This window comes from Pinus tabuliformis, chromosome X, assembly GCF_031772625.1.
Source record: "Pinus tabuliformis cultivar Carrire ecotype Pingquan chromosome X, CPIR1, whole genome shotgun sequence".
Classification (NCBI taxonomy): domain Eukaryota; kingdom Viridiplantae; phylum Streptophyta; class Pinopsida; order Pinales; family Pinaceae; genus Pinus; species Pinus tabuliformis.
The window spans coordinates 525,128,957-525,143,115 of record NC_142308.1 but is presented as its reverse complement, the minus strand read 5'-3'; the positions used below and the strand labels follow the sequence as shown (position 1 = coordinate 525,143,115).

At 40.1% G+C, this 14,159-nt stretch overlaps 1 protein-coding gene across 3 annotated transcripts in view; it reads right to left on the bottom strand.

The window, feature by feature from the left end:
• LOC149141007 (uncharacterized) overlaps nucleotides 1-13,105 on the bottom strand; it is a 212,690-nt gene extending 199,585 nt beyond the window's left edge. For 2 of the 3 annotated variants that reach the window (XM_089447093.1, XM_089447095.1), the window contains exons 1-2: nucleotides 12,591-13,105; nucleotides 9,799-9,861 (exon numbers count right to left, since the gene is read on the bottom strand). In XM_089447093.1, coding sequence (XP_089303219.1) covers nucleotides 9,799-9,861; nucleotides 12,591-12,959 — 432 coding nt within the window. In that variant the 5' untranslated portion in view covers nucleotides 12,960-13,105. The remainder of the gene's footprint in view (nucleotides 1-9,798; nucleotides 9,862-12,590) is intronic. The other variant, XM_089447094.1, reaches the window with a different exon arrangement.
• Nucleotides 13,106-14,159: the final 1,054 nt, after the last annotated feature.

Sequence of the window (14,159 nt, the reverse complement as noted above, 5' to 3'; positions counted from 1 at the left end):
GATGAAATGGACACCAGGTTCTTCTTGAGATCAGGTACATATAGTACTTCTTGCAAATGAATAGTCTTACCTTGATTCAATTGAAGGGTAACATTCCCTACTCCCTTCACGGGATAGGTGGCATCATCTCCAAGGATGATCTCCAAGTTTGTCTCCTTTTCTATTAGATTAGAGAGGGCTTCCTTGTATCTGGTGAAGTGCCTTGAGGCACCACTATCAATCAACCAATTTCCCAAAGTGTCGGAGGAGAGGCAGTGGAGAGGGCCAATATAAGATAGTACCCTTTTGGCTTATCGTTAACAACATTTGATTCTTCATACCTGGAGTTCCTTGATTTCTTGGAGGGTCGACCATTTCCTTGATGTCCCACATTCAATGATCCAATCAGCCTTCAAGCAACAGCCTCATAGTTCCTCCTCATTTGATACTTTTGCCCAGCATATCATACCCAAACATGGCCCTGCTGTCACCTTCAGCAACAGCAGCTAGGTGACTATGTAAGGCTTCTTTCTGGACAGCAACCAACTGTTAGTATTGCCTATGACCATCCTCCTAAAGCTGCGGATCATCCTCTAGCTGTGAAACAGCAAGGGCTTCCTAGAATAGTCATCCTCAATTGCGGATTGAGGCCTTTAATGATAGCGTATTTAAGACACCTTATTACAGCGAACAAGGGCTTCTTTGTCACCCTTCACTGCGTATTAAGGTCACCTCTTCTTGACAGCGTTTAGGGCTTATGACTGTGCTTTGAAACAGCAGTTAGGGCATCTCCCTTTAGCCCTACGTTTAGATTTCTTCCTAACTGTTTGAGGGCTTTATTATAACAGCGTAATTCATCTCCCTTTGCCTGCGGCCAGATCTCCGCACTGCACTTCCAATGTATAGGGCTCTTCTCCTAGAGTCTCCATTATGACAGCGTATTAGAACCTTTAAGGATTGCGGATTAGGAGCTCCATAGACACCAGATCAAGGTTCTCTTCTTGCTGTGTTTGAGGGTCTCTTGAGACAGCAAATTAGGGTCCCTTCATGACCTGCGGCTAGGGCATTTGGGACAGCATATGAGGGCTTTACCTTCAGCTGTGTGAAGGCCTCTTTTACTGCGGCTAGGGCTCCCTCTAGGATTCCTTAGATTTGCGTTGAAGCTCCCTTAGACTAGAGAGCCTTTCCTTGATTGCGTTGAGGGCTTACACTTCACTGCCCTTCTTGACTGCGGCTAGGGCACGTCCAAGACTTCTCCTTTAGGGCTGCGTAGAAGGCATCTCCTCTAGACCTCCCCTTCCACCAAAAACCCAAACAAGTGGAGAGTGAGATCACAAGAGATGAGTATTAAATGACTTGAAGACCTCTCCTATTTATACTAAAACGTTGAGCACAAGTGGGGTTTATTTGGTTGCTGGCCAACCTTGACGAATTGTCCCATAACGCTAATAAATTCATATCACCATGAATACTTATCAGAATCGGATGATCTTTAGATCAATCCTACACCTCTCGATGAGAGGGATCCAAAAAAAATATCAGCTACCATTAATAAGATGACCCAAATGGACTTTGACCCTAGTGAATGAAGAGATTTCTCCATTGTCAGATCATAAGCTGAATACATTGATGAAAACCATTGAAATGTTGATGGAAACGTTCACATTGAAAAATGAACCTGCTGTCGGAAAACAGCAAAGAAAGCTTCCTTGCCAAGCAAAATGGGCAGAAAAGAGAGATATTGGTTATTTGTGTCACAGAGAGTTAGAACCTGGTTGTTTTATTTATTCATTTGAAGGCAGTCCTATAGAGTGACCAGTGACATGTTCTCAGCAAAAGGATGTTCAATTTCATCAATTTAGGGAAAGCAGTCATCCTGAAGAATATGATGAAAGTATTGATTCAGGTGAGCAGTCTTATAATTTTGACATTGAACATGAAGAAAACAATGAATTTGCTGATGGTAACTCTACCTTTATGTTATGCTACATTTGAATTGTTGAAAGAAAATTATAAGATCGCTAAGAAAGCAAGAAAGCAAGTTGAAGCTAGCATAACTTGGCAGCAACCTTCTGATATAATTGAGGACCCTGTTGCTTGTTACATTGAAGACTCCCTCATCCAAAGATTGCAGCAACCTTCTTCGGTTTTTGATCATCCAATAGATGATATCTTGGATGATTTCTGCAGTCAAAGTTCTTCCCCTTTAACTAGTAGTGAGTCTGAAAACAGGGGTGATGGAGATTTATTTTGTTTTCAGGAAAATTTCCAGCAGACAAAGGTTTCTTCCTTCACTGGAAATGAATCAGATTGTACTCTTGATGATGAATCTCATGTCTTTTCTCCAGAGTCTGATGGGTATATTCAACAACCTTGCCAATTGTTAAGTGACCAGGAAAAAGATCAAGATATTCTTCTGAGTTGTTCTTCAACCCAGTCATTTCTTGAATTATTATTTCGAGAAGAAGACTGTGTGAATCAAAGTTTTGAATTTGCATGCATAAAGGCTTTAGATAGTGAAATTGCCCCAAGTAATAGTCACCTAGTATTGCAGGAAAATTATGAATGAGAGCATATTGTTGAAGACCTCATAGATATGGATATTTTTGTTGTTGATAAGTTAGTGGCTGAAAACAAAGAGAATGCTTGGCTTTTTGCTGATTTTCAAGATGGGGTAAGATTATTGAAGATGCTTTTGCTGATTTGCTACAATCATCAAGATAGGTGATTTTTCATGTTCTTTAAGATCCTTTGACCGATCTGTTGCAGCCATCAAGGAAAATGGTTGTTCTTACATTAGTGGAGTGCAGTCAGCAGTTTCAGTGGCAGTTTGGGTTGCCAGTCTTATATTTTTTCTGCCTGGTCGTGAGAGGTATAAGCGGCACTCAGTCAAGTAGCCATTTGCTTGACTGGCTACATTGGAAGGAGGAGATCACCTAGTGTATATATTCTCAGCAACAGCAGACAGCTCTCATTGAGGTTTGAAGCCCGTGGAGAAGGCCCTAAGACTTTAGTAGTGTGCTGTCAAATTTTTTAATTTCTTTTAAAGTTTACAGTGATGTAAGTTTGTCAAACAGTTTGCAGTTAGTTGGTTTTTAATTTTGACACCATTTCCCAAAAGAGAAGGCTACTAATCGGCGGTGTTCTTGACACCTCACAAGGAGGATGCCATCCCCATTGGAGCCAATGTTAGGGTCCTATAAATATAGGTAATTATAATCTGTGTCCAGTTATTTATTTTGGGAATCTGCTTGTGAAACTTAGCATATGAGTCACTAGGTGTCATAGCCTAAAGATTTACTTATCTAAGAAACCATTCAGTCTTTCAAGTCCTGTGGTCAAAATCAGTCTAAGGTTGGGAAGGCTTTTTGCTTTTCAAGCTTCTGTAAATGATCTAGCAGGGATTTTCATAATAAAGTACTCAGAAGCAGCTTTCCAACGAGTTGTAGATCTCCTCAAAAGGACCTCGGAATCAAAAGTTATGACAAGAAGAAGATCCTTGTTCAAAACCCACAGAACAAAGGAAAAGGCTAAGTAAAAGTCCAAATCCCGCATCCTGGAGGTTTTGGAGAGAGAAAATAGTGGACAGCGGAGCAAAATCAGCGATTAGCGATCGTCGGGATCGCAATCGGTGATCAAAGGTTCCAAATCCGCATCCGAGAGGTTCATGGTCAGTCGGCGGGGTCGACAATCGGCGATTCGCAATGGAGGCAAGGTGGTCACATTTCGAAATCGTCGGGATTGCGGGAAAAAGGCCTCCAGTGTTAAAGTGTCGGGAAAGGCCTGAAACAAATTAACAAAGGAAATGCTTGCAAAACCAGGCCAGGCAGGCCTTTTCTCTCTCCTCCCAAAGGGACACATGGCAGCAAAAGATTGGATCCGATAAAGGTCACGGGGCTAAAGCTCATAAATCAACAACCATCATTCATTTTCGGACCACCGAAAAATGGTTTTGATGAAACCATTTTTGTATATGTGGCAATCTATGGTGAATTTCACACCCCCCCGACTTGAAACCACATACCGCCAAGGGGCCACCCCCGAAATCCATTAGTGGTTTTAGGGGAAAATTTTCAGGCTGATGCAGCAATTGGAAAACAGGGAAGGTCGGGCCTTTTCTCTCTCCTCCCAAAGGGATGCGTGTCACACACTCATTGGTTCCGATATGCCACGCGACGGCTGACGTCATCATGACGTGGTCGTATGGTGGACACATGGCAAGCAGATTCAACATTTTCAAGGCTCGGAAGAGGCCAAAAAATGGGTGACACGTGTCACCATTCGCAGGCTAACACGTGGCAGAGGATGACGTCAGCAATCGGCGTTCGCAAGGTAGAGGCACATCGTAGCATAAGTTAAACTGTCGATTAGAAATCGTCGAGAGGGGCTCCGATAAGGGGGCTAGCTTATGGTCACGAGAAGGGTCAAAAGACCAGGCGCTAAGCAGAAGAGGTGATCGGCATTTCGGCAATCGGCAATGTTAGAAGTTGCGCACCAAAGTATATTTCCCTGATTAGAAATCGTCAGGAGAGGAGCTATGAAACGGGGGCTGGCCCATGGTTGTAAGGAACCAAAGGTCAGGGCTGACCACCAGGGGTTATCACATATCAGTGTTCGCAATTTTTGGAGTGTGCAACAAAATGCAGCACTATAAAATCGCCGATTGCGATGTTCTGGTACCCTAAAGGGCCCAGGCGCATGTCTTATCATTTTATGAGTGTTTTAAAATATAATGCAACACTTCAAAGAATCGGCCCCCTGTCCCTAGCTAAAGGGCTTAGCCCTAGAAGACTGTGCTTATAGTCACAACCCCTTGGACACGTGGAATGATAAAATAACAGTGTGAGCTAAGGATCCTGGAGGGTGGAAAATCTCAAAAATTTTAAAAGGAAGCATAAGGAAAAATTGCGGGATAAGCACCTACGACATAAGCCTATGGTTAACGCTCATTGGTTTTATGGCTTAAAATCCTTTCCATAGTCATGATTTTATACTCCGCCATGTTTTATGGTTTTCATTGTTCCGATAGGTGACCCGATAAGGCGTCAGGAGGATTTTGGCACTATGGCAAGCCGTTTGAGTTTTCCCGAGAAAGATGAATGAAACAATAAAACGGGAATTTCTCTAATAAACCATGAAGAAGTGTTAACAAATGAATGGGTCAGCAGCTTTTGAAACACAGGAAAAGAGGGGATATAGTTTGGAAAGGGAAGCTCATGAGCTAGTGCGAAAGCAACTACAGCCACTCCAGATTTAAAGGCTAAATATTTTCTCAGCAGTTCCAGATTTCTTGCACTTTTCATTGATTGTTTTCATTTTTAGTGTATAGTTCAGTTATTTCTTCCAGAAATATATAGCTACAGTCAGTAACAGTTTTCCTCTAAAAATTCAACAGAACAGCCAAATTCAACCAGATTCCTATTATCCAGTTTTTTTTCAAGAAATATCTATGCCTTTGATAGATATTATTTTGTAATAAGTTTTGATTTGAAGTCTGAATTTATTCGAGACAATCTATAAATACTTTGTAATAAGACTTAGAATAGGTTGGAATTTGAGGGGTTAGGTTGGAACTTGTATGAAGAAAGGAGCTATATTTTGATGTAAGTTGTGCATTGTACTAAAAGGGATCAATTTGCAGTAATACAAAGAGCTTTGTTCTAGGATTCCCGTGTCAAACAATTGGTGATGTATTTTCTCTTGTGAAATTGTTTTTTCTCTTAGTTTGCCATATGTTGTCTCTCTTTATTGTTTCAATAAGATTAAGGGCCGAATTTACTTAATTGTACTATGCTCTAGCTTGTAAACAATATCAATGTTTTCTGTCTGATGTTAAATATAGAATTCATCTCAGTATGCTCTATATTTAATTGAACCTTAGTCATATTCATCTTTTCCACTCCAAAGACACTCTATAAGATCCAAAAGCTTGCCTATCCTGCCCTGTTACAACTACTATGTTATTTTGTGATTGATTACCTATAGTTTCATGACTCCATGCCCAATGGACTTTCCCTGCAAATTTCAACCAAATCTTTAAAAAATCCCACCTCACACTTTCATAACTAGCCTAATATCTTGAACAAAAATCCAAATCATATTGAGAGATCCCTCTCTAAAGCTAGAAGGGCTAGATCCCAGCTTTCAAAGTGGTTTTGTGGTTACCTCTACGATTTTGTCCTCAGCCTAGGGAAATTACGGAGTGATAACAAGTCCTCAAAACCAAAAAATCGTGAAAATCAGGAAAATATTGGTCAAACATCGGCTAGGCCAAAAAATCGTGATTTCGAGATAAAATCAGGATGTTATTGATGTTCGCAACACTAGTAATAACTGTGTTACATCATACACAACATGCTTTGATTTCCTGAAGCCTCGAGTAGCAATACAAAGAAAAATCAAGAAAAGGCAAAAGGAAAATAAAGAGAGGTGGAAAAACAAAGGTCGTGGTAACTCATGTATCCACAATTGCTCCCTCCTACATCTATATACCCAATATGTGGACATCCCTCATCATTGTTATCCTCGAGCCCATGGCATTTGGCCTTGAGAACCCTTATCCCCATCCATTCATCATCATTCACATGACACCTATCAATTAAAGGATGTACCAGGGACATGTTTTTCACCTTAAGGGCTAGGAACACCTAATAGGGTCGTTTATTAGCCACTCCTCCATAGGGAGGTAACACCATTACATGCTCAAACCCTCAAATTTGGAAGGGAAACTCATTATGAAGTCTCATTTGTGCCACTGATTAACAAGCATGGTCCACTTAGATGCACTAATGAATTATTGTACCCGATGGTGAGGAGACGCATTGGATCTTATGCGTAATTGGCAGGTGGTTCATCATGGGTTGGGCAATTTAACTAGGGCCCAAGCCCACCAGAGGATCATATTGACACTTGTTGGGTGTGCGTTGAGAGCCATGGGTTTTCATCATGTGACAGAGCATTATATCATGCCATGGGCAGCCTTAGCACCTTCAGCAACTTGTTCATTGCCCCACATTACACACGAGATGACGCACTTGGACCAGCATTGCCCTCAGTCGGCTTTACAGTGATCATAGGGTTTGGCAACTGATTCGAGGCCCAGAGGAGGTTTGTCTCACCCTTGAGACATGGGAAGGCAAGCACCATTTTTAGAGCCCTCATTTAGAGCAATCTATAGGCTTATCTTTCATCAGAAGACCCATGAGACCACTATTTGTGCCCAAGAGCTACTTTGGAGCACCATATGATGATTTACATAGAGATCAAGGGGCTACCCCCTTGTTTATCATTCATCGAGCCCTCTCTCTCTTCATGGCACCTTGAGGACTCAACAAGGCCCTCCAATGGCCCTTCTACATCACGATTTCATCGTTTTGGCTCACTTATGGATGGCTTCGTCATCACTTTATTAGCTACTTGGTGGGCTTGTCACCAAGATTTGTATTTTGCACATTATTTTATAATTGTTAGTGGATCTTAGGCTAAATCGAATTAGTAGAGGATCATATAAATAGAGATGTCTCTCATTTGTGAGAAATCATCATCATCACTTGGAACTTTTATCTCATACAAATTTTGCACTTTTCTTTGGGATACTACTTGGAGATCTTTCCATGCATATCAATATATTTGGGAGCTAAATTTTCGATTTCTCTTGGAGTTACTTCTTGATCTATGGTTGTATATATCTCTTACTATCTTGTAAGTGATATTTGTTGAAGATTTTTCTTGAAATGATGTCTAATGTGTGGAATTATTGCAACTAGCTAGATCTTTTGTGCCCTAATTTATTGAATATCATTGTAAAGATTGATAGATTGTAAATTACACATGTTACTCATTGTATAACAAGTAGATGAATGTTCCTAGTGGATTGAAATTTGTTTTTCTTCCATGAAAGTCCATAGATCTTGGGTGGGTAAATGTTAAAGAGTGGGTGCTAGGGCATCGCTTTTTAGCCTCCTTGAAGACTAACTTGGCAAATTTTACATCATCATTGACTCCATAGCCCAAAGAATAGGCGTTGGTCCAAGAAATATTGGTGATCAACCTTCCCTTCTTTCTCTTTTCCTCTCTCAAAAAATTCCAGCCCCTTTTCCTAAACGGCCTTGCTAGGGCGCCCTGCAAAATTCCTTAAAGTTGGAATTTTTCAAATCCACTTAGACAAGAATCTGCATTGGTGTCTCCTCTAGAGAATCTCAAAGTTTGGTGAAATTCCTACGGTTACTTTTCAACAAAACTTGTGCCCTAGTTGTGCCTTTGGAAGCCTACCTTAAACGTCTTGGATAAGATGGTCTTCTTAAGGGTCATATGAACATAGTGTTCAAAGGAACAAACCATTTAAGACCCTCTTCCCTATCCTATCACCACCTAGTGAGCACATTGGAGGAGTTCCTCCCACGATTACTCATAAACTCTAGGTCTTGCATAGGCTCTTTCTAGGTCTCTCTAGTGAAGCGAAAACACTCTTTCAATTGGCAAATCACCTTGCAAAGCTTCTAGAGAGGTCATATATCACCTTGGAAGTATTGACCTTAGGCATACTCATCATCATTGAATATCTCTAACCCTAAGTCTAGATTCCCATCCTAGGTCTTTCTCGGAGAGCTTTTCTTTCATCAAGCCTCAATTGAACCTCTCCTTGAATGGGATTAGTGGAATCACTTCACATAGATCATTGATCCTTCCTTTCTCAAGTGATTCCTATCCTACCGAGACTCCTCCCATCGGTGAAAGTTCGTAAAGAGTAGGGGACACTAACTGAGGTGACAATGGGTCTTTGTCCCATTGTTGTCATTTTATCTCTCTCTCTCTCTCTTAACGAAGGATTTTTGGGTTTTCCCCTTGTGGGTTTTGCCCTGGCCTCAGGCCTCATTTCTGTGTCTCTTGTCTCATGGTTTCATGATTATTTTTCTACTACTCTTTCTTGTTTAATGGTTGAATTTTCTTATGTGTAACTGCTTAATGATATTGGATGAATAATATGTAAAATTAATGCTAACTGAATCATTGGAAATAGTTATCTATGGAAAGAAATTGTTTCTAGCCTGTGCCCTAGAAAACTCAACAGCACATTTATTCACTTGGGAGTTACTTAATGGAGGGTGCACTATTTGGGAGAGATTCCCTTGCTTAAATAGGCACATTAATTGTGAGGAGTTACAGCACAAGTGGAGCGCTTCACCCCTGAGATTATTCTTAGTCCTGTTCCTCCTATTTTTCTTGTTATATAAAAAAGAAAAGGGCACTCTAGTTAAACGTGTCATGAGAGATTTCAGTATGAGCTTGTGAGGAGCTGTTGTGCTAGTGTAGAAAGCTCTTGTAATCCTTTTTTCAGTGTTTATAGAAATATATGTGATTGTTGCTACAGATTTTTACCATGCTGTTCTGAATTTTCAGACTTCTCATTTCATAGATCTACAATCCATTTTCTGCCAGATTGATCTAACCTTTCAAGATGCAGTGTTTACAACGTTACACTCTTGAATCTTTAATCCTTTGTCTCAGAATTTGAAAATCTGAAGTTCTGATCGGTATTTTCCTTAGTTATCACTTATCAGTTTCAGCGGTAGGATTAAATTCTTTGAGTGCAGATCTGTTATCATGAGTTGAAAATATTGACACATGTCTGGATAGTCACTGCCTAGATCATTGATTTGTACTCTGATGTATAATTTGATGTATCTTTCTATGCTGTAATATAATACAAGATGCATTTTTTCAAAAGAAAAGTACTGAATTTTCTGTCTATTTTGTTTTATTTTGTGAAAAATAAATTATGGATCTAATTCTATTATACTAGCTTGTGCATTTGATTACCTTCCTTGCATCAAAAGACTTGCGTACAACAGAAAAAGCTCCTTTGGGTAATATTCCCGGCACCTACAATGTCAAATGGCCCAATAGTCAAATGATAAATGTCCCAGCAAAACCAAATTACTGTTAAAAAGGATACATAACAATGAAATCTAGAGAAGATAAAAATGACACATTGGCAAATATAAAAATACAAAATAAAATATAAAAGCAAAGACGAAAAATACATTTATGAAATGGTTGAAGCTTAATTGCCATCTTGGATGATCTAAAGCTTCCCAAAGCTGCTACTGATGGATCAGAACAGTCGGCTAATCAGCCTCTCATGCTGGGTTCTTGGGACCCCACCCTGGATGACCATGATGAGCCACCTGGCACCACCAACTGCTGACATTATAATGTTTTAAGTATCGGAGTGGATGCCTTGTGGCACCTCAGAGTTTGCTACTGTGCTTTATTTTTTCAGCAGCTATATGTTCTCGGCGGTTTTAGCCTAAGCCAGCACACTTTTGAGTTTCTGATAGCATTTTGCTAGTGCTTGTGATGGCTGCATGTGCGGCCCACCCTTTTTTTGTATTAAAGCAATGTAAATAGTGTTTTAATGATAGTGAAAGGAAGCTTTGGTGTCAAAAAGGCCAAGACCCTCCTTGTTGAACTATAATATGTAATCAAAGAACCTGCCTTCAAGGAATAGCTAGAGGAATAAGTTCCACAATCCTAAATCCTCCGGTTCTTTGCTAGTTCTCCTAGCAAAGCACTATATTAATTTCAGGTAAGAAGATCTCTTCACCCGCGCCTTCCAGATAATGCAAACAGCTCATTATGGACAATGGCAACCGAAAGAACATGGTTTTAAGTTGTTGGTCGATTCATTTCAGCTCTTCACCACACTAGTAGTAGTAACTTACTAACTACATCCACAACCATATCATCTTGAGCGGGCGAATGAAGCAGGTTTGTCCACACCTATTACATGCAGGTGTCCCATCAATTTCTCCATTAGATCTTTCATTGATACGGTTGACTATGATGTTACACCACTAGACTGTCGCAACATGCTTCTTGGCAACCCCTATCAGTTTGACAGCAGGGCACAGTTTGATGTGTTTTTTAATACTGTACATACTTCACAAGGATAGTAAAAGCTACCAGATCACATCTTCTCCTCCTCAGTTAGGGCATCAGGCTATCAAGCAAGTCAACCTCCACAAGTTTAAAACTTTTTGTTCTGCTCCAACGTTCATGCCTCACAACCTATCACAGCCTCCTCCACAAGCTTTAAACTTCAGTAGACAAACATCATGCTCACATTCCCATTCCCATCCCCCATCCTGCTTCAGCCCATACTTCCCTCACTTCAGTTATGAATTAGATGAGATTATGCATTGCATCTTTCTGAGGAACCCTCTGTCATGGTTCCTCTCCCCACAGAGATCTATAGGTTCTAACTTCTGCACCTGCCCTTCGCAGTGCCTAGTAAGCATCACTCTTTAGCAGGAAGTACATTTCTTCTTCCAGCCAAACACCGGCACTTTCACAGGATCATGTTTCAGCATAGGTTCACCTTCGGCGAGAACATTCCAGCCAATGCACAAATCCTGCAGCTTGTGCTGTCATTTGCTGCAATGTCAACACCATCAGAAAAAATTGGGAATGATTTCCTCTCAACAAGGAGAAATTGATGAGACTCGGTCCTTAAGTTCCTAGTGAACTAAGTTAACTGTTAGACTATGTATTCTCATTGTAATTTACACTTTTCACTTCATATTTCCCAACTCATTTTACATACTTGGTCGTACTTGATTGCCCTCCTAAATATGTAGAGTTAACTGTAACCCTAGGAGAGTGGATCAAAGATAATAACAATCCACCAATTTTGTATCTCTATAAATAGGTAATATAATGAAGAGTATACCATATGTACATTGTATACATTACGACAATCTCCTTTCTACTTGCACGACTAAATCTTTTGGGATTTCTATTCTTGTATGTGAGTTTTCGTACTGTTGTTTTGTACCCATATCAAAGGTCACCGGTTTACCTCTGCGTGCCCTGAAGAGAGGGTAGACTCTACCTATTTATAGAGATACAAAACTGGCATGCAATAAATGGTACGTGGTTGACTTTATTTTCCATGAGTTTTTGTTGAGATGCTTTGCATCATTCATTGATACGCATCACTAACGCAATACAGTGCTAGAATAGTGGAGAAAAGAAAAGAACCGAACCATACAGCAACCTCGCAGGAGCCTAACTGGTTATGGCCACTACGTCTACAGTCAAACAGCATGAAACGAGGGGGTAATTTGGCAAAACAGTGGGTCATAAAATTGTGCGTCCACCACATGGTCATGTCTCGCAATCAATTTACACCGAGCAATACAATACTGCTAAAAAAGGACACAGTGTACCAGAAGTACCAAGTGGACCAGCATGAGTACCAAAATTTAAAAGATAGCATAAATTTCCAGAAAAGTTTTTCTAACAAGTTTTAGTGTTCCATTGCGAGATAAAAGTTCAACCTCTTGCTGCAACAAATTATGTTTTCCAAGTTAGCTAGATGCAGCGAACATAATTCCCAGTAAACATTCATCCAGTACAACCAGAAAATTGATTAAAAGGAAATTAAAAACAATAGCACCCATTTGCCAGACTCCTGAATCGACCCAAATCCAACTGGAAAAATATACGTTACCCAACAATGGCAGGCAAACATAATCATCAATCCAAACAAACTGAAAAAAATCCTATTCTCAATGCAGATAAGCCATCATATCCGATAAGATACTCACGGGAAATTTAATATAGCGTGCAATTGACTCCATGAGTGCGTCCGAAACACCAATGTGGTCCTTGCCCGGATCTTTCTCCACGGGAACTGGGACTTTCACGAACCTCCAGTACCCATCCTGCCTGGTTTTAGTATCCGCAGTATCAACTTGTTTCTCTCTCGGTTTCCGACGTTCTGATGGGTATTTTCTCTTGCCTCTTCTTTCAGTTTTTCTGACACATCTGATTTTTGTTTGTGTCCTCCATTTTGGCCTCTGCCAGATTAATATAGATGGCAAGTGTTGCCATGGATACAGTTGGGTTCTCAATGGCTGTAGTGTGAATCCAGTGCGTGCATTGGAGGGATGGTTTGAACCCATCTTGAGCTCCATTGTACACTGGAGCTCTCTGGAGCCTGTGAAATTTTTAGATAAGGTTTTAGAGCGGTTTTAGACGAAAACAAGTTAACAACGTCAGTTGTAACACACATTTTTCAATTATCTCGTCCATTGTTTCCGAGGATTGCCTTAAAACACGCCAACACACTTCTATATGTGTTTATGTTTCTCTCTCTTAACGACCAGATTTTATTGGTTCCTTCTTTAATGACATTATTTGGTTCAGAGAATACCATTGGGATGGTTTTGTATTAAATAAATAAATTGATTAAAAACTAGCAATTGTCCCAAAAGGTACAAATAGAGGTCGATAGGATTATTAAATTGGAATTATTGAATTTTTTTAGAAGAGATATTGGTTCAATCAGCTGGTTGCCTACACTGCCACAACTCTTCTCGGTAAACCCTCACAACGATTCTGCTTTTGTGAAAAATTAAAATTTGCACCAGTAAATGTCACACATATACCTATACAGTTGGATTGTTGATTGATATCTTTGGACGTTGAATATTTTAAGGTAAATCTATTCGCTATTACGCATTTGTGAAAAAATGAAAATTTGCACCAGTAAGCATCACAAATATATACAGTTGGATTGTTGATTCATACCTTTGGACATGCTCGATTAATGAATAATTTAGGGTATAATCTATTACGTAAACAAAGGATCAAAGGGGGAAGGGGTGGGGTTTGTGTACTGTATCAAGCCTCTGAGATTCATGGGAGAAATGAAGGAAGAATCTCCGCCCAAAACCTCCTCTGCAATCATCCACTGTACCCTCTCAGTTGGATGAAATTTGTCCCAGTAAACATATTCCTTGGGATCCTTGCAGATTGAGCACCCTGGATCCAACCCACAGCCTACATGGCCATTGTATGGACCATCTCCACAGAAAACCTGTTGACCCACCCCATACCTCCTAGTCTTCGTCATCCAAAATGAGGTCTAGTCTGCAGCACCCTAGGCCGATGGCCTAGGCTGCCCTGGTTCGAGTCCTCCTGCCGACAGAACCCTCATCGCTCTCTTTTTCACATCCCCCCTCAAGTGAGAAAGGATTCATAACCCTATATAATCTTATTAATGAATATTATTATATATAATATTATATTAATATTAAGGTTTAATCATATTCATATTACCAAAAATAATTTAAGAGAGTCATAAACTAAGCAATATGGGGATTAACAAAAAA